The 24,524-nt window shown below is 55.3% G+C and overlaps 2 protein-coding genes across 3 annotated transcripts; one reads left to right on the forward strand and one right to left on the reverse strand.

The window, feature by feature from the left end:
* On the forward strand, positions 1-3,854 carry TEX49 (testis expressed 49). Its single transcript, XM_044226380.1, has 4 exons — positions 1-21; positions 2,014-2,179; positions 3,029-3,173; positions 3,607-3,854. The coding sequence occupies exons 1-4, from the start codon at positions 1-3 to the stop codon at positions 3,653-3,655; spliced, it is 381 nt and encodes a 126-aa protein (XP_044082315.1). The 3' UTR covers positions 3,656-3,854.
* ADCY6 (adenylate cyclase 6) lies at positions 3,854-24,388 on the reverse strand. Of its 2 annotated transcripts, none has more exons than XM_044228881.1 (22): positions 24,335-24,388; positions 18,970-19,828; positions 15,070-15,219; positions 14,590-14,711; positions 14,385-14,496; positions 14,120-14,247; positions 13,482-13,640; positions 13,263-13,404; positions 13,030-13,158; positions 12,739-12,764; positions 12,352-12,499; positions 12,012-12,109; positions 11,747-11,834; positions 11,456-11,572; positions 11,056-11,214; positions 10,589-10,767; positions 9,677-9,712; positions 9,466-9,595; positions 8,889-9,152; positions 7,865-8,069; positions 6,906-7,030; positions 3,854-6,687 (listed from the first exon to the last, which is right to left on the reverse strand). In XM_044228881.1, the coding sequence occupies exons 2-22, from the start codon at positions 19,825-19,827 to the stop codon at positions 6,562-6,564; spliced, it is 3,501 nt and encodes a 1,166-aa protein (XP_044084816.1). In that variant the 5' UTR covers position 19,828; positions 24,335-24,388; the 3' UTR covers positions 3,854-6,561. The 2 variants fall into 2 exon arrangements, with proteins under 2 accessions (XP_044084816.1, XP_044084815.1); XM_044228880.1 differs by lacking the exon at positions 24,335-24,388 and adding an exon at positions 19,950-20,881.
* Positions 24,389-24,524: the final 136 nt, after the last annotated feature.

The raw sequence follows: 24,524 nt of genomic DNA on the forward strand, positions 1-24,524 counted from the left end.
ATGGTGAACCTGGAAGACATGGTAAGTGAAATAAGGAAGACAAGGACAGACAAATACTATGTCACCTTTTATATGAAGAATCTCAAGTAATCACACTTGTAGAAGCAGAGAATAGAATGGTGGCTGCGAGAGGTTCATGGGGAGGAAGACATGGAGGGGCAGTAGTCAAAGGGTACAAAGTCTCAGTTACATAAGATGAATAAATCCTAGAGATCTGTTGTACATTAGAGAACCTATAGTTAATACTGCATTATATACTTAAAAATTCCCAAGAGCACAGATCTTCTGTTAAATGTCCTTATCACAAAATAAATAATAATAATAAAGACGGCGGGAGGAAATTTTTGGAGGGGACAGATGTTTATGACCTAGATTGTGGTGGTGGTTTCACAGTTTCTCCACAGATTGTGGAGGTGGTTTCACTTACCTCCAAATTCATTAAGCTATACGTATTAAATACAACTACTTATATGTCAATCTTACAATTAGTTTTCTTTTTTAAAGAATATTGGGAAGTACATAAAAGCTGTAAGAGGAACAGAGAAGCAAGTTTGGTGGACAGTAACCAGAATCCTGCAGCAGACTTGGTTGGGCGTAGACACTGCTGTGTTCCGTACCGTGGTAGGCACTGTTGCTGCCAAGGACCCCAGGCTCTGAATGTGCTGCTAGAAATAAAATGCAGCCTCACTGCTACAACTTCCCATTAGTAGAAAAAGACTCTATATAGCCCCTGCTTCTTTGCAACCTTCCACTTTGATTCAGAATCTGAAGCAGGCGGGTTTGGCCTAGCCAAAAGTCTTTGGCCATGCCCTCGCTGCAAGGGAGCCTGGTGTTTTAGTCCATCTGGGCTGCTGTCACAGAATGCCATAGACTGGGTAGCTTGTAAACAACAAAGGTTTATTTCTCGCAGTTCTGGAGGCAGGGAGTCTGACATCAGTGAGCCAGGGTGGTCCAGTGAGCGCCCTCTTTCAGGTTGCAGACTTCTCATTGTGCGTGGGAGGGGCACAGAGCTCTCTGAGGCCTCTTTTATAAGGACACTAATTTCATTCATAAGGGCTCTACCCTGTGACCTAATCACTCCCAAAGAGCCCTACTTCCAAATACTGTCACCTTGGGAACTGGGTTTTCAATATATAAATTTAGGGAGAATATAAACATTCCAATCTGGGTAAGGAAGCTTGGTCTTTTCAGCCTCCATAGTGAGATTCCAGTTCTGCTTCGGCGGAGATACCCAAATCCCCATAAGAATGCTAGGTCTAGGGGCACCCGGATGGCTCAGTCAGTTAAGTGTCTGCCTCTGGCTCCGGGTCCTGGGACCAAGTCCTGCATTGGGCACCCTGCACAGTGGGGAGTCTGCTGCTTCCTTTCCCTCTGCCCCTCTCCCCATTCATTCTCTCTCTCAAATAAATAAAATCTCAAAAAAAAAAAAAGAAGAAGAAGAAGAATGCTAGGTCTACACTGCTCTGCTCTACTGTAGCTTAACTTACTCTATACTAAACTTTTCAAGCCCCTTTCCACTTTGCCTCCCACTAGTCAGGCTCCAACTCAATAGCAAGCTGAAACCTCTCTACAGCTTCTATCTTCTACACACTTGCTATCCTGCTGCCTGAAATGCTCTTCCTGATACCACTATGTCCCACGGACTCCTCCTTATCCTCCAAGACTTAGCTAAAACATAACTTCCCCTATTAGACCAATTAAAGTTCTGCAAATATGCCAATTCCAGGGAATGAGTATCCATCCAGATAAAGGACCTTTTTACCGGCACTAACCCTAAGTATCTGTCAATATCCTGGTTCCGGTAGGAGGCCACTCAAAACCCAGGAGTCGGAGAGGAGCAAGGGAATGGTGAGGGAGGTCTCATGATCACTGGGTTCTCCCTCCCCCACTCCTTCCTGACACAGGCATTGTAATTTTACATCTGAGATCCTAAGATCAGATCTGAATGGCTAGGAGAGATCCCTGCCTTGTGCCTGGCTGGCAAGGAGACTAGAGACTCAGAAAATGAAATAGCCCCATTTGCTAACTACTTATAACAAGTCTGCTCTTGTTTCAGACCAGAAGGAACTGGTGCCCACTAGGCTTCCCCCTATTATCCCAGAAGATGGGAATTGTTCCGTGCATCAGAATAGCCACACAAGGTACCACGAAGCTGTAAAGAAGGTGTTGTTAAAGACATGTAAGTATTGAGCCTGGGGGGCTCCGTCAGTTAAACTTCTGCCTTTGGCTCAGGTCATGATCTGGGGCTCCTAGGATTAGGCTCCTGGGATCTAGCCCTGATCCGGCTCCCTGCTCGGTGGAAAGCCTGGTTCTGCCTCTGCCCCTCCCCCACTTCTCTCTCTCTCTCTCTCTCTCTCTCTCTCTCTCTCGTGCACGCGCACACACTCTCAAATAAAGACTTAAAAAAATTAAAGACATGAAAATATCTTGGAGTGGGCACCATGCTAGGGGCAGAATAGATATGCCTGAGTTTGTAAAGAACAATTGGGCTGTAGGTAAGTCTGATACTATTTTAAAATCTTAAGAACACCGAATACATTTAGAACATGATAGGCACTGGATAAATGAATCTACTAGCAGTATTTACAGATGAGGTGGTATCATTGCTTAGTTTCAGAGAATTACCGGAATGAGCAAGGGAAGGTATTTTTTCAGAGAAGGGGAAAGGGAAAGAGGATGATTAAGCCTGGGGGTAGGGAGTAGGGGAAGCCAGTAGAGTAGACCCATCTTGCACATTTCCCAAGTGAGCTGACCACCTGCTTTTCTACCATCTTACTAGCTTCACTTGGGGAAGCTCTCTGGGAGATAGGCTTAGTAGAAGCAGGAAGAACCAAGATTGATTCAACTGACCACAAAGGGTGTGAGATGCTGGAATCCGGAAGTGAAGCTGGGTGTGGTGGCCAGAGTCCCAGGACTTCTCAGCACCTGGTCAGGCCCAGTTGTTTGGTTGGGCTTATGCTGCTGGGAGGCACTAAAGGGAGAAAGAACTTGAAGATACTGGATAACCTGTCCTTCCCCAACCATTTAGTCCCCAATCAGGTCTTCAGAGTCCCCTTGACTGATGCTCAGAACTTCAGCTTCTGGCGGTCCCATGATGCAGGTGTGTGCCCAGAGGAAACCATGCCATGGATCCGAAGCCCCCGCCACTGCCTCATCAAAAGCCCAATGACCAGGTTAGGCTGGGATGGATGAGGGTGAGGAGACTAAGGGAAGTCCTCCCTCCCTTCACTGAAATCCTTAGAGACTGTCTTAGCTCTTCTCAGGAGTAGAAGACAAAGTTTGGGTCTTACCAGGGAGGTGGCCCCCGAATCCGGCATTCAAAGGAGTTAAAGATCTGTTTGTATCTTTGTGTTTCACCTTGTGGCTGTGCCTTTTGGGGCAAGCACAAGATAAGTGTCTATAGCTTTCCTAGGGAAGTCCGGGGATGCCTCTGCTCCCTTCATGGCTGCCTCCCACCCTCCAACCACCAGTCATTCCAGTAGCCATACTTCCTTATCACTGCCCCTGCCCTTTCTGCCCTGAGGCAGTCTTAAGTGATGTTTAAGGACGCCACCACACAGACCAGCCTGACCTGGCCGGGTCTGAGACCCTCTCTCTCTTTTCCAGGTTCATGGATCACGCTGTTCTTAGTGACAGAAACTTCAGTCTATATTGAGCAGGATGTGTTTACAGAAGGGCAAGATGAACTGTGGAAGCAGGGCAAAGAAAGAGAATGTGGGAGAAGGTGTCCTGGTTCCACTGACTGACTAATGGGAGGAGGGGATCACAAAAACAGAGTAAACAAATTGGACCAGAAGTCACTTGTGTGCACACTCGTGTGCAGAGGGAAGTCATTCTCATGCCCAAATTCCTGTGAGATCAGATGTATGCGAATCCGAAGCTGGTGTTTGGGAGGGGCCAGGATACAGAAAAGACCACCAAAAAGGTCTTGACCTCACGAATGGCAGGTGTCAGAATAACAAGTCTGGGAAGACACACATTGGTCCTCATGATGCTGAAGGGCCCAGAGTAGTCATGCTCTCTGAAGACTGCAACTTCACCTTGGCAGCGAGAAAACCAGAAGAAGCCCTCTATCCACTGAGGAAAAGGCTCACAGAGCCCTCCGGCAGGAGGCTGCCTCCTCTACCCAGCTCTGCCACTTCTGACCCAACCCAGGGCCCAGAACATCTTCAGAGAGCTAAGAATTTTACAAAGAATTTGATTTTATTGATATTTAAATATATTAAATATTTCACGGAAATACATGATACACCACCCTCCCCCCCCCACAGTGGTTACATTATAAAACCAAAGTCCATGGGCCTCCCATCCACTGACTTCTCCAACATCTGGTGAGAAAGGGGACGATGGTAGCCCAGGAGAAGGGCATGGCTGGCACTGTGGTATGGGGAGTCAGGGTGTGGACAGGACCCTCCCACTTGGCAAGAAGCAAAGACAAGTCACCGAAGACTGAGGTCTTCCTACTCTGGTCTCCTTACATCCTCACCCCACCCCAGGGCTCCAAGCAGTCCTTTCCTATCCAGGGATATGGCTAGGGAAAGGAAGCTGATTTTCCGTCCAGACCAACTAGTCTTGCGCCCTCCTCCTGCCATGGCTAATGAAGTGCCTGATGGCCCATTTGGTAGATACATGAAGATCCCTCAGGGAGGCAATTTGAGCCGAAACCAGGTCTCTGCAAGGAGCGGGAGTCTGAAAGGGCACGAGGAAGGGCAAAGGTACTCCCTACCCCTTCCATTCCCCAAACCCAGTGACTCTGGGACCCTCTCTCCTCCGTCTCTCTCACCACCTCCCAGACAAAATGATCTTCAAATGCAGGCTAATGGCTCTGGCTTAAATTGGTACGGACAGAGAAACCAAGGCACCAACTAATTCAGGCCTGAGGCAAGGAGGTTGCAGGGAAAGGAGTAAAAGGCAGGCAGATATAGGAAGGGAATCTAGAGTCCGACCTTCCAATCCTCCTCCTAGCCCTTACAGGCTTCATGGGGACTGGGAAGCCAGGAACATGCTAGACTGAGATGGAAGGCTGTGGAACGCCAAGTTTCAGGTTCCCTTGCCCCACCCCCTAGTACCAGTATCTGGGTCCTCAGAGAGACCCCATGCTACCTCTGTCCCAAAGTATACCCCCAGCTGGGGAACCCAGGAAATTCCTGAGCCTCTGCCCACCAAACCCCAGACAGTTCAAGTGCAGGGAGCACTGAGGCTCAAGCAGGCGCTTGGGTCCCTGCCTGAGGCTGGGAGACAGTCGTGCTGCACATGCGGCCCCCAAATGGCACTTAGGGATTTGGCACAAAAAGGACTGCTCTCCCCAGGGGCACCTTCCTCTTGCTACCACACCCCAAGCCACTCCTGTGCAACCTAGGCATCTCTCTTCATCCCTTGAAATCAGAAACCCTGCCTTATTCCCAGAAGACAGAGGCCCACAGGAGAGAGGTAACCCCAGGTGGAGAGCTAAGGAGGAGCACAAGGACACACACAGACCTGGGAAACAGATACACACACAAAGGCCGACATGCACACGCATTACACAGACACACAGGCCCTCCCCAGGGCCAGAGACTTGGGAGGACAGGTTTGCGATCAGGGTCATCCTCCTCCATGCCCTGATCCTTTTCTATTTGGCAACAGAATGGGTAGAGATGCTCTGTGCCCCCTTGCCAGCAGACAGCAAGAGAGCACCGGGGCAGAGGTACCTGATCATGACCCCAGGGGGGCCCTGAGAACAAGAGTCTGGTACCACCCCACTCCCTGGCTGGCCTGCTCTTTTTGGCACCTGCAGGTGAACTTTCAACTCCTGATCTTCTGAATCCCCACACATATGCTCGCTCTCTGGCTGGGCGTTTTCACAGTACCAATGAGGCCAGATGCCCCTTTCCCTGGAGCTGTGCAGGAACCGGGGCTAAATCTGAGCTGTCAAAAGTCCCTTTGTTCCCCTTTGGGGACAGATCATGGGACTAGGATTTGGCAAATGGAGACATTCCCCTGAAATACGGACAGAGCTGGGTCCCCAGAGCATCTCCCTCCTCCGCCCTGTGCCTAGAAGGGAGACCTTACTGGGTTGGGGTACCCAAGGCCAGTGCTGGGGATGCAGGCATAGCAGAGGCAAGCATGGAATAGGCACTTCTCATGCCTGCCCCAGTCTTTGTACAAAATATTCCCAGGAAAAAGAGGGAAAAGAAGGGCCCAGCCCTGAGTCTGTTGCCCAGACAGACAGGGGAAGGACAGGCTTGGCAAGCTGCCATTTTAATCCCTCAGGCAGGAGGGCTCCTGCTGCCTCTGTAGCTGCTGCCTCCCCTGCTCCCAAGAAAGGAAGGAAGAGGCAACAGTCCTATCCCAATTAGAAAAGTAAAGTCACTTGCATAATCCTCTTGGTATCCCTTGTTCACCAGCCTGAGGGCAGACTAGCAAGTGTGGTCCAAGCACAGCCTACTGGGGTGTTGTTCCCTTTTGTGGTCAGCAGGGTCTGGAGGCCTGGTGCCCCCTGCCACAGCTCCTCCCAGTGAGCACAGAGTCCACTCAGATGCCCACCTTGGTCCTGACAGTTGAATTGGTAGCTGGACCCTGCTAACTGGGGGGGCCCCCATTGAGGAAGTAGGTGGTCATCTCCCCCTTGCCCTTCACCTTGACCACCCCTCGACACTCCAGCTGGTAGCCTTTGGCAGCTAGAACCTGGTACAAGTCCGTGGTCACCTGGGGAATGGGAAGGGAACCCATTTAGCCTGGGATCCTTCCTGCTACATTTGCAGGGGTCCAGGGGTTCTCTAATCATGCTAGTCCCCACCCCCCCAAACCCCACCCCAACCACAGAACACTACCACCCTACCCCTGTCCTCGCTGACCTTAGAGAGGGACCTGTAGAAGCCCTCTGGACCCATACCCTTCCTAGCCTCTGCTCACATCCCCCTCACCTGGATTCGGTCAGGGACACCCGTGCTGTCCATACGGCTAGAGACATTCACTGTGTTCCCCCAGATGTCATACTGCGGCTTCCGAGCCCCAATGACGCCTGCCACAACTGGGCCCATGTTCAGCCCTGCGATGGGAACAGCAGCAAAAAACTGAGACTAATGGACATTCCAGGGTCAGCCCAGGGAATCCTCCCATCTCGTGGAACCTTTAGAAGGACTGAGAGAAAAAAGGGACAAAGCGACAAGCGTTCCAGTTGTAAAGAATGGCAGAGCTGGGCATGTCCCAAGAGCTCCCCTGAGTTGAGACAGTTATTGCCGTTAACAGTAACTAAATCCACTGAATGCTCGCTCTGCGCCAACCCCTCTGAGAAGCATTTTGCATGCCATTATTTCATCCCCTCAACAGCCCTAAATGGTATGTATCATCCCCCTTTTACAGCCAGCCTTAGGATGCAATGTGCTAAATAAGCCAGTAAGTGGAACAGCCAGAATTCAAACCAGAGTGATGCTGTTAGCTGCTCCTCCTGCCCACCAGCTCCCAGCTCAGGTGAGAGGAAGTGCCTCTTACAAGACTGGCCATAGGGAAGGGCACAGGTACTGGAGCTTAAATAAACCTGGTTTTGAAACCCAGGGTAGTCCCCTCCCAGCTGTTTGACCTTGGTCAAGTTATTTAATATGCGTTTTAGTCTCAGACTTGTACCAGGTTCTAGCTGCCAAAGGCTCTGTCAAAGGGGATGATAACATGAAGATTAAAATGTCTAGGATAGTACCTAGCACACAGTAGGCCCTTAACAAACGATCTCCATTCTAAACATGAGACGAGACAGGAGGTGGGAGAAAAGGACATCCCAGAGGATTCCTGACGGGGCATCCGGGATGCCATGAGTCCCTTGCCCACTTCCTCGGCCTCCCCCAGACACAGCCCTAGGACGAGCTGCCAGGCAATCAGGCCATCTCACCAATCTTCATCTGGAAATTGTTGAAGGAGTGCTCGTTGATGTGTTTCATCTGCTCCATGAGCCGCATGGCATAGTCTGCCAGGGCAGTGATGTGGGAGCGGCCGGCCTGATCGTAGGTGCTGGCGTTCAGTCCTGAGGCTGCCATGTAGGTGCTCCCAATCGTCTTGATCTTCTCCAGCTGCCGGAAGCGCTCCTCGCTGATGATCTGCATGGCACAGGGAGGCCACAATGGGTGGCAGAGCGGCCAAGCACATGCACCCTGCCCCACGCTCACTCCTGCCGGGCCTTAGCCTCCTCTCCCTGCCCTGTTTCAGCAGCTTCCCTCCTTTGAGGGAGGGAGTCCCCGCCTTCCAGCTATTGTTCTCAAGGCAGGACAGAGGCGCCAGGAGCGCAGCCCTCTTCACCAGGCAGTCCACAGAACCCCTGGCCAGGACTGGTGCTCACAGCTTGGCTCAGCTGCACGAGCTCCCTCGCAGAATCCAGAACTCCAGAAGGGCTATTAGCCATCAGGCGCTTTATGTGACTGACTGTCACTTTATGGGGAATTGAGCACCACTGAGCACCAGGTGAAAAAGTTCCTTGGCCCCTGAACAGTCAGGAATGGCCCCTTCCTGACCTGGATATTCAGGACACCCCCTCAGGCTTGCTTCCATTTTCTCTATTTGGGGGCCCGTCTTGCTTCCTCGGGCTCGTGGGGTTCTGCCCATAGATTACTGCCTCCTCCTTCAGTAACATCCACCTGGTACCTAGCCTGTTCTCTCCACAGATCCTCAGGTCTTTGCTTCCCAGCAGTGACAACCCTGCCCCAATGAGGGCGACGACTTTGCCGCCTCAGACACCTTGGTGGGTCTTCAGCCTTGTCTCCACTGTACCTACCTTTACCTTGACCCCAACATCTCTGGGTCCCGTCAAAACTCCCTTCTCCCTCAGCCACCCCTCCAATCCTGGCCTTCCCGTCCAAAGTTCTCCCTACTCCCCTAGTCCCCCCAGCTGCTCCACCAGCAGCAGCCAACCAGACAAGTACCTCATCAAAGTCAGCAATGATCTCATTGAGCAGCCGCAGGCACTCGACACCCTCATTGTTTGCCTCCAGTTCCACATAGAACTCAGAAAAGTTGGCAATGGAGGCAAACATGACGGCCACACATTCACACGACTGGTAGTAGAGCTCATCGTTCCGACGCTCCCGGGCCAGGAAGTGGGCAGCCACGTCCTTGGGCAGAATGTTATGCAGCAGCCTCCGGTTGTATGCCTGCAGTTCCTCCATCTCCTCCTTCTCCCCTGTTGCCTGTGGACACCACACCCATCACCCACTGCCCAACATTCACGAGGGGTGGGTATAGCGGCCAAGGCTTGGAGTTGGCCATCAGAGGGAATCGGGGAGAAGAAGGCATGGACGGGTGAGACCTAAAGAACAGGTGAAGGGGTGAAAGGAGCAGGGAGGGGATAAGACTGGGGTTAGGGGATGGGCGCGGGGAAGGCTTGGAGCCAGAGCAGGCTTGGGCAGCCCGAGCCTCAGCCAGCTAACGAGCTGCATTTCTGGCTCAGCCCAGATTCTGTCCTCAGGACCCTCCCCGTCTCCCAGAAGCCCCCTCGGCCACCTGCAGTTTCCAGAGGAAGTCCAGCCGGGCAGTCGATTCCACCTGCTGGGCATGCAGATACAGAGCCAGCGCAAACACCAGCAGAATCACGGGGGTCATGTACTTGAGCGCCACCCTCCCGGCAGCTGGGCTGAGGGGGAGCAGAGGCGAGCTAGGTGTTTGAAAGAGGCCCAGCAGCCCTACCCTTCCCTGCCCCAGAGCCCTCACTCACCAGTCCGGCCCATCGAAAGTCTCATTGGAAGAAGCCCTGGCGGGAAGATACAAGAAACAAAGTCATGGGTTCCTCTTGGGCTGCTGGGTGGAGGGCAGAGGGGAGGGGAGACTCAGAGCACAAAATCAAGCACAGGGTCAGGACTTTGGCCTACAGGAACTCATTAAGAGCAGAGGTTAAGAGAAGGTTCCACTCCTAGCTCCTCTACTTCCCTGCCCTGTGACCCAGAACAACCGGCTTAAGTCTAGGCCTGTTTTCTCATCAGTAAAAGAGGGACGTGATCTAAATAATATGCACAAAAGGCCCAGCATGGCACTGGCGTGCAGTAAAGCTTCAACAAATGTTGAGTTGCCATCACTTCTACAATTACCTGTGATGCAGGCACTACTGCCATTTTACAGATGAGGAAACTGAGGCTCATAGACGTTAACTCACCCGTCCAAGGTCACACAGCTAATGAGCGGCAGAGTGGGATTCAAACCCAAGTGACTCCAGAGGCTTTTCCCAGCACACCAAGCTATGGCCCCACATCACAAGGGATGGGGTTTGCAGAGAAAAAGCCAGTGTGGTGTCCCTAAGTAAGAGTCAGAAGTTCTGGTTCCAGCCAGGGCTCTGCCATCAAGCAGCTGTGTGACCTACAGGTGGTTAAGAAAATGCGTACAAAGGAACCATGCAAATGAGATAGGGAATTTTTTTCAAATGTCTGGCCTAAAGATACAGGGACTTCCCAGGACTGGAGTTTCCTTGGGGTGACTGTGGAGTCATACGTTGGGAGCTCCTCCACGGCCTCCTTTTCCCCCATAGGTGAAGGGGTGAGTGGCAGCCTTCCAAGGCCAAAGAGGCCTGGGCACCAGAGTGACCAGAAGGGTCAGGAAGCTCTTAGGGGACTGAAGGGGCTGAGGATAAACTCACAAGCCATGGACACCAAGCAGCAAGTCGTAGTTGTCAAAGATGGTGGCTGGGGGGCCCAGCAGAAGCAGCACCAAATAGATGAGCCCCAGGACAAAGACCATGGCCAGCTTTCCAATGCTGCTGATGTGCAGGAAGACAGAGCTGGCCAAGAGACTCAGCAGCATGTTCCCAATGAAGTACTGAGGGGGCAACGGCAGAGACGGTGTTGGATGAAGTAAGAAGCCACGGCACCCCGACCCCATGCAGAAAGAGCCCTGTGCTCCCCTCCACAACCTCACACCCAAAGCTCCTTCAGCCTCCGCACCCCACCCTACACCGCACTGAGGTCCCTGGCTGCTACCCCAGGAGTGACTCTGGTGAGATCTGGGCCCCCAGTGCCCATCACCAGGCCTGATGCAGAGGAGTCAATCACTAGCACTGATCAGGCCCACCCCCCACCCCATCCCGCCAGAGCACGGCTTGGACACCTCAGGGAAGCTGCAAGTGGGTGCGGTGCCCTCACACAGGGGAGTGTCCAGGCCCAGAGAGTAATTGAGCTGCTGCAGGTGACAGGTGGTGATGTCAGCAGGTGTCACATTCAGCATCCGGGCTGCACAGTTTCGTATGGGGGTGTGGTTGCAGGTGAACTGCAAAAGTTGGGGGAAAGCACGGAGGGGAGCAGTTACAGGGGCCATGTCCCAGTGCTTTATACCCTGGAGGTCAAAGTTCTCATAGAGGGGTGATAGGAGGTACAGAAAACAAGGAGAGAAGGACTGGAGTTAACCTCTCAGAGGGCAGGATGTGGGTCTTCTCCCTCTGCCTACCCCCAGAGCCCAGAGCAGTGCTCGGCACAGACGCAGGGTAACAGAGTTTCCACTGGACCTTTACCATGTTGGCGATGGCAGAGGTGAACACAAGCAAGACTGAAAAGATGCCAACCACAGTGCTGTGTGCCCGAGAGCGGACAATGCTGCGGGAAAGACGGCGCAGGGCCTTGGGGAAGAGCTGCAGACGGGCAAAGGGCGGAGAGTTAGAGACCGTGTCAGCCAAGGAGTAAGGCCAACCAGGGATAGGGCCCAGGGGCAGGCCTGGCCTTCTCCTCCCACTTCCCGCAGGACTCCTCACCACCCCAGCCCAGCCAGCCCTCCCCAACCAGCCCTGGAAGAACCCCTGATGTACAGAGCCACAGGAGGACACGGCACAGGTCAGCACAGTGATCAGCAACAGCAGGAAGATACCGGCATAGATGCCAAGCATCACGGTGGAGCTGCGGCAGAAGGAGGCCGGGAACAATGTTACTCCAGAATACCTGGGCGTCCTTGTCCCACTCCCCAGACAGGCAGGGTGGGGGCTCCAGGGACCGCGAGCTTGCATGGGTATTTAGGAAAGTTCTGGGAAGTGGTGGAGGGAGGAGAAGCCGAGTGAGGAGGGGCAGGGCTCTCACTGTGGGAAGACGAGGAGCTGGATAAAGCAGATGAAGCAGAAGACCAACAGCGCACAGGCCACGTAGGCTCCGAAGCGGGGGTCCACCTTCCGCGAGTACTGAGGGAGAGGAGGCTGAGCTGGGTGCTGGGCTCTGTCCTGGGGGCAGCAGGGCACTACCAGGGGCCTCAGGGAGGGGGAGCAGTGGGGCCCGGTTGAGAGGAATCCCTCCTGTGCCCTGTGGCGTCCCACGCCCCATTTCCAAAACAACTCTCCTGTTCCCTCAGTTGTGCTCGGCCTTCCCTGCCTGGACGTCCCCTCCTCACCCAGCCCTTGTCCCTCTGTCCTCAAATCCCCCAAACCTTCTTTTCAAGATCCTCTCTCTGGAAAGTGAGCAGGAAGCGGCGCACATGGTCCTTCCGTAGCTGGTCGATGCTGCGGGCATCGATGGCGCGGCCCAGGAACTCATCTACTTCATCCTCGGGGTTCAGGGCATCTTGGGCACCCCGGCTGAGGGCAGACCACAGAGCCTCACCAGGAGCATGAGCATTGCCCCATGAGGGGCAGCGAGAAGGGACGGGCATGGGCAGCACCCAAGAATAGAGTGAGCGGGTGTGTGGCCCCTGCTCCCACACGACACAGCTAAGGTCCAGGAAAGAGGGGGTCTCGGCTCCCCACAGCCCTGTCCCAGGGTGTAAGCGCCTTCTCCCCTTCGCTTCCTCCCTCCTTCCTCAATAACCCTGACTTACTTGTCCTTGCTGGAATCATCAATGCCCTGGATAAAGGAACAAAGTGTGCAAATGAGGTGAAGAGCGGACCACCTTCGCCCTCGCCATCCCTTCCCCATCCTCAGCAGTGTGCTCGGGGAATCCCCACCCCCCATACTTTAGGGGCCTTGGGACCCGGGTATGAAGTCATCCCTCCTGCCACCAATACCAGACGTCATACATGAAGATGTATGAACCATAACAAGGAAAACAGAAGAGGAAGCGGGGCGTCAGGAAAATGAGGCCTCGAGTCCTAGTGCTGCAGCCGCCCACCATCTGACGGAAAGCCTTGGAGTCCTTGGTCCGGGAGAAGGCGCGGTCAGGCGCCCAGCGTGGCACCAGCCCTTCCATGGAGTTGGCCCGCGTCCGCTGCAGCTTGGCCAGCATGGCCTTCTCCTCTTTCTGTGAAGGCAGCCGGGTACATGATCGGAGAAAGGGCCCAGAGCAGAGGTCTGTCTGCTCCGCACATCTACCCTCCTCCCTGCCTGCCCACCCCCTGGCCTGACCCGTTTCTGGCTGGCTCCCAGGATGAGGAAGGTCTCGATGTGCTGCTCTTTGAGGTATGCGTTCCGCTCACCACCACGGCCTGGCTCCACCTCGTAGTCCCCATTCAGGTACTGCAGCGTGGCCCGGGTGATGTGGATACGGCTGGGAAGGGACAGGAGGGTGAGACGGGGGCTTGGCCACCTTGCTCCCGCCCCTCACCACCCAGCCCCCATACTCACCCGGCCCGGCCCCCCGCCTCCATGTGGTTGGCCAGCGTCACGTCGTTGGACCACACGTCGAACTGCCATTTCCGCAGGCCGAGGACACCACAGTGCACACGCCCGCTGTGGATGCCCACGCGCATGTTCACGTTCACACCTGTCACCTCGCGCACCAGCCTGGGAGGAGGCGGCTCCGCTTCAGCTCCTGGCACAGTCGTTGTGCCCCCCCCCATTCCCCCACCACCCCGCTCCAGAGCTCGGGCCCTTTACTCCCCTCAAAGCCAGACAGGGACAGACACAGACGCAGGGCACAGGACTACAGCCTTTGGCTGGATGTGAGCACAAGGCTGCCTGGGTCTCGGGGACAAATGAGAACCGTGTTCACCAGCTGTGGCCCTGCAGCATCCCGTGGAACTGAGCTAGGAAGAGAGGAGTCACCATTCTCCCCTCAGACCTGCTCAGCCAGCATTCACACCGGCCCAGATCCCCTCACGCTGGCTCCCCCAGCCTGCCCAGCTGGCTGGGATCTAAGCTGCACAGGCTGAAGAAGGATCCAGTCCCCTCCCTGGGGACAGAGCTCCAATAGCCACAACTGAGAAAAAGTCCTGAGGACATAGTAGACGACAGGAGCTAAGCCTGGGAGGAACGCTGCTTACGAGATGGCCTCGATCATGTCCACCCCCATCTCCACACAGCAGTGGGCATGGTCTGCCCGGGCCTCCGGCAGCCCCGACACACAGTAGTAACAGTCCCCTAAGATCTTGATCCTCAGGCAGTGATTTTCCTAAAGGGGAGAGTTGGGGAGAGTCGCTCACTCTCTTGCCCACCCAACACCCTCACTGAGTCACCATCTGTCCCCTCCGCATCAGGCTGCCCCAGTAAGGCTAGGCTCGCCCCACCCCCCACCCCCAACCCCCTCACCGCAGCCAGCTTGTCAAACCGGGCAAAGAGCTCGTTCAGGGTCATGACCAGCTCCTGTGCGGTGCACTGGGACGCCAGGCTGGTGAAGCCTTCAATGTCCGCAAACAGGATGCTGTGGACAGTGGCAGAAGATAGAAGGACCACCTGGCCCTCAAAGACTCCCAGGACCCCCATCCCACTCAGTCTCCTCCCACCCCCACCCTACCTGACATTGTCATGCTTCTGGATGTAGATCTTGTGGAACATCATGTCTTCTTTCTTTGTGTTGATATCTTCTTTCATCTCCATGGCAACATGCTGGGGCAACACGGACAGCAGCAGCCGTTCCTAGACCAGTGGTGTCAACAGGGTACCACTACCTTCTCGGCCTCATGCTGTGATCCCTCCTGATGCCTCCACCGCCCCAGAGCCCTCCCAAAGCCCTCTGGAAACCTGAGATTCCCTTCTGGATCGCCCCCCACCAGGAAAACCTACAGCAGACATATGTCTCATCCTTCACTGGTGCTCCCATCTACCCGTCCCCTCACCCCTCGTTCAGGCAGCACAGGAACCCCAGCATCCAGGGCCTGTGTGACACACCATCAGGGGAACCATCCCCACTCATTCCGCGGCATGGAGCGGGGCAGCGGACCCAGTCTGTGGGGGTGGGGAGCAGAAAGGCCTCAGACAGTGAGAGCAGCCCCACCTGCTGCCGGTTCTCGTGCTGCAGGTGCAGCCGGGCCTGGATATAACCTCGGGTCTCCTGAAAGGCCTGGCGCTGAGACACCTCCGCCGGGTAGTGTGTGCAGATGCCAATGACATTGGTGCAGAGGAACAGCAGCATGTTGGCGCCCAGCTGCGAGAGGGCGGTGGAGGCAGATGGTGACCACCCCACCCCCACAACGCACAGGAGCAACCTACCAGGCTCTCTGGGGATGTGTTCCCTCAGGGAGGAAACCAGGATCCTGTGCCCTGTCTGTCCCTGTCCCAACCCCTGTGACACATTTCCCCCTTCTCCCACAGGATTCCAGCCCCCTTCCTGGATCACTGTACGGCTAGAAATGGGACCTTTGCACAACTCCTGGCAGCAGAAGTACCACCCAGGGCAAGGGGGGGTCACAGGGCCGGTGTCTAGTAGACTACAATTTCCTGCCCCACCATCAACTCCGACAAAGAACAAATGCAGCTCTTTCTGCACGTGGTTCTCCTCACAGGACAACACCCAGGAGACTTGAGCACTCTACCCCACTATGAATGCCCAGGACAAGTCATCTCATCTCTCTGGGCCTCTGTATCCTCATCTAGAACCTGGAGAGGGGACAATAAGAAGATGTCTAAGATCCCTCCCTGCTCTGACATAACTTGATATAATTATTATTATTATTACTATTATTGGAGCTAATCTGTTGGCTGTCTAATATTCTTGACTTTTTTTTTTAAGGTTTTATTTATTTATTTGACAGAAAGAGACACAGTGAGAAAGGGCACACAAGCAGGGGGAGTGGGAGAGGTAGAAGCAAGCTTCCCGCTGAGCAGCGAGCCAGATTCAGGGCTTGATCCCAGGACCCTGGGATCACAACCTGAGGTGAAGGCAGAGGCTTAATGACTGAGCCACCCAGGTACCAGTCATCCTGACTTCCACAGCTGCCTCATATACAGTACCTAATGGATTTCTCCTAACTCTATGAAACATACAACAGTACCTCATTTTGGAAGGTAAGGCATTCCAGCACAGAGAAGCTAAGTAACTTGTCCAAGATCACACAGCTAATAGTAGCTGGTGTGGGACTTGAATCCAAGACAGTTAGTCTCCAAAGCCTGTGTCCAAACCTTACTGCATGGTACACTCTTGATTTCCAAGATTCCTACCCACCCACTCATGCAAACTCTTGCCGCCCAGCCTCAGAGCCCAGGCTTGGGAATCATCAGTTCTACTAACGATGTTCCACCTGGGAAGGGTTGCCACCGTGCCCCGGTACCCCCAATTCTTGATGCCTTAGGAGCCCAATCTCAGGATGGTCAGCCCTCCTCAGCATCAGTAGCTCTCACCAAAGAGCAAATTTAAGGAAAACTGGCATAAGTGTTTCTGGGAATTCATGGGTTAACCCGGCACTTGTGGCTCCACCCCAGAGTTGGCTGGGGCAGGGCTCTGGTTTGGGGAGAAGGGAGGGAAAGAGCACCAACTGGAAGCCAGGAATTCTGGGCTTTGCCCAGAACCAGAACTAGTCCTGCAAACTTGGGCAGGTCACTTAATCTCTGGGAGCTTTCATTTTTCTTAGGTAAAACAGAGGGGTAAGTTCAGCAAACCTCTAAGCATTTCTTGCTCTGACCCTCTAGGACTGGCCGCCTAGCTTTCCTTCCCAGTCCAGCTCCCAAGGTCTCCCTCCCAGCAGCAGGGGTGAAGAGGGGGGCACACTATCTCCCTTAGGGGTTTCTAAGAATAGCCCCCAGTAGGGGAGAAGGAGGGGGGTTAACTAGGCAACTTCCCTTCCTGGCCCCAGGAGCCCAAGAGGAAAAAGTGAGTCACAGGGAAGGGAAGGGGAAGGGGGACAAGAGACCAAAATAGATCTGTATGCAGACCCCTATGCAACTGTGAGAAAAAAGGGATGCCAGGGCACCCTGGGAGACTCCAAGCGGGGCCGGGGTCACTGGGTGAAACTGCTCAGTGTGTCTGAACGAGGGGTCAGAGGAGAGCGAAGATTTCTTCCCATGAGCGTAAGCAGGGCTGGATCTGGAAAGGGGCTGCACGAGGAGCCTAGAAAGGAGGCCACGGCTCCACGCCATCCAGACACGCATGGGCCACTGGACACAGGGAATCAATCCTTCTCACTTCAGAGAAGGTGTATGGGCTATCCTGGCTCTGAGAACAGGCACGGGGGAGGCTGACTCTCCCTGCTCACCCTAAGAACGTGCCTGCTAAGGCCTATTGGGTCAGGCTGCAACTGGGAGCCCCTGGGGAGGCAGGAGGCTGACAGAGTCCTGGTCCCCATGGGGCTGTGCCTACCCGATCAGGCCCTGTGCCTGGGCCGGGGCACCGTGCCAGCTAAGAGCAGAGAAGAGACACTCACCCACCCCCTGCCAGACAGAGAGAAGGTGGGGAGGGAAGGGAGGCACCACCTCCAAGCTCCTCCTTCCCCAGCAGGGTAGTCCAACTCCAAAGCCCAGGGTGCTAGTTACCCTGGTGACAAACGGGGGGCTAGCACAGGCAGAAAGACCCGGGCCCTTTAAGAGGTCAGACTGCCCTGTGGGTGCGTGCTCCACAAACAAATGGGCTATAAAGTTACTTTTAAAAAGGTACATTCTGTTCCGGAGCACAAGCTGGGCGGAGAAGGGCTTCACGCCAGAGCACCCAGCTTCTCACCCTGGGAGCCCCAGGTAACTTCCTCTTTGTGGGTGGGGCTAGGGTGGGCTATAGGCCACAAGCCCTAGGCAAGGCAGAGGTGGGACTCCCTCCAAACCTGTGCAAGACTGAGGACAGCACCCTCAAAATCAGGGGTCACGAGGTATGTTGGTTGGGCTATGCCCTGAAGGATCAGCTAGGCACCATGTCCTGGGCTCTGAGGCTCCCTCATCACAGGGAGGACCCCAGATGGCAGACTCCGCATGCTCTTGTCTCTCTGAAAGGGATTTCTGGGAAGGCCCTTCCCTGGGTACCATCCCCTACAGCACTCCCACACTTTCCTACCCCAGGTAAGAACCCTGCCCTGGCGGGTTCTACTCTGCTCTGGGAGAGGGTGGGGCCCTAACAGCGCCACCATGAGGTAACTACTATTTTTATCCCAGTTTTACAGACGGGGAAATAAAGGCTGGGAGAAGCGAGGCTCGTTGTCTAAGACCTCACGGAGAAGAAGTCAGTCCATTGGACAAAGCAGGTCTGCCTGCAGCCAAGCCTTGATTTCTCTCTCAACATCGTGCTGGCAGGCCCCACCCCACGCCCCACTGAGAACCCAGATACAGTAGCTGGCATGGGCAGAGAACTTCAAGACAGGACTGCCAGAGCCCTGGTGCTCAGAGGGATGGTGGGGAGACCTGAACCCGATGTCCCTCTTCTCCACGGCCCAACTCCACTTAAACCATGCCCAGCGCCAGAGAAAACTGATCCCACTCATCACCCTCCCTGTCCTCTCAGAGATGGCCTCAGTCCAGAAGAGAAGCAACTCCTCCCTTGCCAACTCTATCAGAACCCTGCTTGATCCCTCCAGGTCACCACCTGGAGCTGCTTTTCAGGGACAGCACCAGGGCCTGAGTCTCAGGGATCAACTTGGGGCCAGAGATGCCAAGGCCTGAAGTCGCCAACACTGCCCTCTGGGCCCGACCCAGGCCCTGGCATCAAACGTCACCTTCCCGCATCAGGTGCTCCCTCCCATCTTCGGGCTCCGCTATTTCAAGGGCCTCCAGCTAAAGAGCTGCACACTAGGGACAGCGTCTGTCTGGGGAGCTCTCCCTCCGCTCCAGATCCCAGAGGGAGCCGGCCCCTGAAACTCGGCCTCCTGTCATGCGCCCCTCCCCTTGGACACCTGTGACCCACACCCCACCCACCCTGAATCACCAGACCCCTTGGCATTCCCGGCCGGGTGCCCCAAGGCCCACCTCCCGGACCACCCACCTGCTTCCAGAGGAAGGCGTCCCCGCGGTTGAGTTGCCAAGCCAAGATCAGATGCAGGGTGGAGAGGCCCAGGCCACTGAAGACAGCCGCCCGCATGCGGATGGGCAGGAGCGTGTAGGTGATGTAGACGAAAAACACGGGGCACCAGAGGCCCACAGAGGGGCTGCGGGGGTCAGCCGCCAGGGCGCCCCCCACCTGCACAGCTGCCAGGATGCCCAGCACCACGTAGCTCACCACCCACATGGAGTCCTGGCGGAAGCTGTGCCGGTTGCACACCACCATGAGCGCCACGAAGAGGGTGGCGGCGCAGGCCAGCAGGGCCACATAGGCAGGCTGCGGGGGGGCAGGCGCCGCGTGGAAGGCCAGCAGCACGGCTGTGAGCAGCACCAGCACGGCCATCAGCAGTGTCAGGCTGCTCTGGTTCATCTGGAAGAAGTACCGCTGGTACAGGCGCTCCAGCTTGGCCGAGCGGAACTGCTTCGACTGGAACACCTGGGCCAGACGCCGCCAGCACGACCACCGACGCCTGGGGCTCCCGTCGGGCACCGCATCAGCTGCCCCCACTGCTGCCGTCGCCTCTGTGTCCTCAAAGCCCAGGGCCACCGCCCGCAGCCCCAGCTCAGTGCCCTTGCCCGGGCCACCCCTCCGGATGAAGGCCTCGTCCTGCCAGGGGCACCGCGGGGGAGCAGCAGGGCTGGGACTGGGGGGCTGGGCCTCCCGGAGGCAGCTCATGTAGCGGGGCGTGCAGAAGCCCCCTGTCCGGGTCCCACGGCGCGGACGCTTCTGCCCATTGCGCTCACCCCAGGCTGTTTTCCGTTCATCCACTTTGGGGACCAGGAGGCCACTAAACCACGACATGCTGCTGAGAGAAAGGATGGAGTTGGTGTTAACACCACCATCACGCCCTACCACAGCCGCAACTATCACAAACCGAGCACTTCCACTGCCAAGCTAAGTCCTTCAGATGCCACATCACTCACGTAAAATCCGGGAGGAAGACGATGGTGGCCCCCTTCAACAGGCCAGGAAACTGGACACAGATGGAGGGAGGGAACTGGCCCAAGATCAAGGAGCCACAGAGGTGTCAGAACTGAGATTCGAACCCAGATCTGCCTGACACCCCCCCACCCCACCAAGCACTACACTTAAACAATCACCTCTTCCCTAAAAAGCACTGATTCGTGGGAGGTGACAAATTCAAACACCTGTGTCAATGAGCAAAGGCACGTCCGGCTCAGGAGATGCCAGAGGAACTACGGGGTGCCCCCCACCCCGCATGGCAGGGGCATACAGCACCCCCACATTAGCAGAGAGCTGCCACCGGCATCCCGGTGGAGCCCGAGCTTCTCATTTTCAACAGAAGCTGGAAAAAAGTGTACATTTAAACATGACAGCTCCTGATTTTGAAAAGGTTGGCAAGTAATTCACATTTTTCAACGCTGCAAGCCAAATAAATCACGTCTATGGAATGAATTCAGCCTGTGAGCTGCCAACCGGTGACCTCTATACAAAAGGGAATCTCTTTCCACATCGGTCCCCGTCACACTCGCACCACACACACTGGATCAGGCCAAATTCTACTTCTTCCTCGGTTCAAGGCTTAGAAGGAACTTCCTCAGGGAAGATGTTCCGGCTCCCCCACCCAGACTGCGTTTTGCCCTGTTTACCCTCTGTGTTTCCTCCATAGTACTTATCACAATTATACTGAAATGGCCCCTTGTTCAACGTGTGTCCCCACCCCTCTGACTATAAACTTCATGAGGATCCAGATCACTACTATTTCGCTCCACACTTTATCCCCAGCACCAAGTACTGAGCCCGACTCCTGCTAAAGCCCCAAGAAATACATCGAAAAGACAAAAAGAAAGCTTAAGTGGGGGCCTCTGGGTGGCTCGGTCAGTTAAGCATCTGATTCTTGGTTTCAGCTCGGATCGTGATCACAGGGTAGTAAGATCGAGCCCCAAGTCAGCTCCAGCCTCAGTGGGGACTCTGCTTGGGATTCTCTCCCTTTTCCTCACCCTCCCCCTCTCTCTCTCTCCCTCCCCACCCCAGCACACACTCTCTCTCTCTAAAATAAAGAAAAGAAAAGAGAAGAAAGCAAGTTCAATGGCACTGAGCAACTAATATGAAATAAATACACAGAGTTGTAACCCTGTGACTCTCCACCTTCCTCCTATGAGCCTCCTTGCTGTTCCCCAACACACCGCGCATGGCTGGCCTGGGACTACTGTGCGCACCATGTCCTCTGTCCGATACAAGAGCTCGTCCAGGTCATAGCTCAAATGTCCCCTTATCGGTCTTTCCCTGACCGTGCTATTAAAATAGCAACCCCCTTTCCTGGAGCTCCCTATCTCTCCTCCCAGCTTTATGCTTTATTTTTCTCCATAGCTCTTATCAGCAACTGCCATTCCATTTATTTTCCTTATTTGCTCATTGTCTCTCCTCACTGGAATGTCAGCTCCATGAAGGCAGGGATTTGGGCCCGTTTTGCTCTCAGCCACAGCTGCTGCACCTGGTTGAATCTATATAAGTGTTCCTAGAACGGCTGGCTGGACGATGCTTTTCTCTGTTCTTTAAACTTTTCGAGGTCCTCTCACATGCCTAATTCCACCTGATCTTCACCAAAACCCCGTGAAGATACATCAGTGGCCACCTGGGGCACAGATTTGACAGGAAAGGAAAACAAGGTGCCTAACAGCTTTGTGTGGCTGGCCCAAGTTACGGAGATCCTGGGCCACTGAATCAGCCCCAGGTCTCAGGCAGGTCTCCTGGAGGGTAGCGCCTTGAACCACGATGGGGAAGACTCCAGGACAGCACCCGCAGTGCACCTCCTAGCTAAACCCAGCTTCAGAGAAAGAGGATGAGAGCACAGACATCTTCCTCCATGCCCACAAGGCACCCTGGGGCTCCCTGTACTGAAACCTTCAGAGCTAGCAGCCTTGACATTTGTACTCACTAGGGGACATGGGGCAGGGTGGGGGGGCAGACAAGTGGTGCTTGTCTGATTCCCCAGAGGCCCACAAAAGAGAAGGCAGACTAGGGACCTCTCTGCACGCTGGAAAGTGTGCAGTTCACCCTAGTTCACCCTCAGCCAACTTCTAGTTCACCCTAAAACTAGAACTAGAACCAACCCTAGTTCACCCTCAGCCAACTTCTCTCAGCATCCCTTCTCCCACAGCCCACAGAGTGGCATGCCCTTCAACCCCGCCACACCACCAACAGCACCTTCTGGAGGGACAGGTCAGAAATGCAAGACTTTGGGTCAGGTTGGCGTTTGGAATGGATAACCAAAGGAGGCCTGGCTCTTCAAAATACTTCTTTAGAAGCTTGATTTTTGGAGCAAGACCAGGCTTCAAACCTGAGAGTAACTACGTGCTAGCTGCACAGCCTTGAACATGTTACTACCTCCCTGCATCAATTTCATCATCTGTAAAATGGGAAAAGTAATGTCTGTGAGGAAAGAATCCAAGAGTATTTTGTCACATCGTACATACTCTGTAAATGAGTTCTTTTCCCCCACTCTCCACGACTTTGAACCCAAATTCTACCACTGTCCAAAAAATAGAAAGACAGGAAAGTCATCTACACATCTCCCCAGCCAGTTGGACACCTAGTTCTATTGGTCCCTCTTGTCCTCAGCTGTCAGTCCCCAGAGCTGCTAGAGACAGAGCCCAGAGTGAGCAGGCTTCCCACCATGACTTTTTACTTAATTCAGCCTCCTCGTGCTCGCCAGTCCCCTGCCCTGTATTTACCACACACAGCAACCCTCCCACCCCCTGCAATGGCCCAGACCTCTGTTCCCAAAGGACCTGTTTCTGGCTGTGTTCCCAGCCTCCTGGAAGCACGTCCTAGCATCTGGCTCTTACCCACAGGGGAAGGGGCAGACACTGTCCAGGAGAATGCATGACTGTCCCCAGAACACTCTAACCCCCCAAGGGGATAGCTTCGGAGTCATCTAATTATCCAACTAACTGCAACCATCCCACCTGAGGCTCCACTCCGGGCATTGCCCACCTTGAAGAACTCACCAGGATCCCAGCACTCCTGGAACACCAGACTAGGTTGGTATGACAAGGAACAGGGGGAGGGCACTGTTCAAAGCCACAGAACTTCCCTATATGGTCCCCCAACCCTCACTGTCCACAAACAACGCATCACTATAAACCACAGACCACCTCCCTCTTCCCTAGAGGCAGGTTCCTGAGCCTGTGCCTCTGACCTTCCCCCCCACACACACCCCGGGTCCTGCTCCCTTGCTCTCTCTCACAGATCTGCTGTTCCAGACACTACTGGCTCCCACAGCCACAGCCATATCCATTCAGCTTGGCAGTTGGGAGGCCCAGTGCCTCCCAGACCTCAAGTCCCTCCCAACCCTGATTCTCCAGCCTGAGACCCAGAGTCTGAGGCAGGCCAAGGCCCAGCCCCAAGGATAGCTCTGCCCACTGCTTTTCCCAAACCCTCTTCCTGGCCACCTCGGTCTGTCCCTGCCCCTGCCCTCCTTGGCAGAAGGAGGCTCCTGGGAATTTAAAAACGACTTCAGATAGTTCATGGTAGAAGGCCCTGCCCAAGCAGGGCCCTTCAGTGCCAGCACCGCCCACCATGCTGGGAAGTGGGCCTCCATTCCAGGCCTTTCCAGATGTAGAGGAGCCTCCCCCAGGGCCTGTATCTGGAGGTCCAGGACTGCCTTCTCCCTTCCCCAATCCTTGGTCTCCCTGAAGACTGCAGAAGGCTCCCACTTCCACAACCCCCAGAGGTTTTTCCACCTCCTAGGGGTTTTCTGGTAAGGGGAGGGTATGGGGAGAGAGTCCCCACCCCCTGCTTCCACGTCTAGGTTTTCAGTCTGGCCCTGCTAAGAATCAAGTCGACTCTCCCCTGGACCCCTGCAGCAGGCCCTGACACCACCCTTTTCATTTCAAGGTCTGAGGTTAGGAGAGTGGAGGCAACTCCTGCAGGCATAGGGCATCCCTCTTCCCAGACTGCCCCCCTCCCCTAAACACAATCACACTCTACCGCAAACTCAGAGGCTCACCCCAGAGCCCCGCTGCAAAAACCTCAGCCAGCCCCTCCCCCAGCCCAAGCCTTCGCCGGGGTCCCAGCCAGCTGGGCACTCAATTCGGTTGGAGGAAGGGAGTGAAGGGTGGGAGACAGGAGCTCCCCATCCCCTCCCTGATTTCTCTCTCCAGCCCCAACGGCCTCAGGCTCCCCTCCAAACACTATAGAGCCTCCCCATCGCGCGCTTCCGTACCCCAACAAAAAACTCTCGGGCGCCGCGCGGGAGTCCTCACGCCCCCCCCACCCCGAGACCCCAACACCCCATCGCCGCCACTCTTCCCCCGCCCCAGACCCCTGCTCCGCGCGGGCTCACCTGCCGGCCGGGCTCCGCGCCTCCCCCGGGCCCCCGCCCCGCAGCCCCCGCGGGCTCCGGCCGGCCCGCCGGCCGTCCCGCGGTCCTGCTCTGTGCCCGCGCGTCCCGGCCGTCCCTCCCGCCGTCCGCAGTCTGCCCGGCCCGCGCCCCCTCCTAGCTGGCCAGCGCAGCCGCCCTCTACCCCGGATCC

Source organism: Neovison vison, chromosome 12, assembly GCF_020171115.1.
Source record: "Neovison vison isolate M4711 chromosome 12, ASM_NN_V1, whole genome shotgun sequence".
NCBI classification, from domain to species: Eukaryota; Metazoa; Chordata; class Mammalia; order Carnivora; family Mustelidae; genus Neogale; species Neogale vison.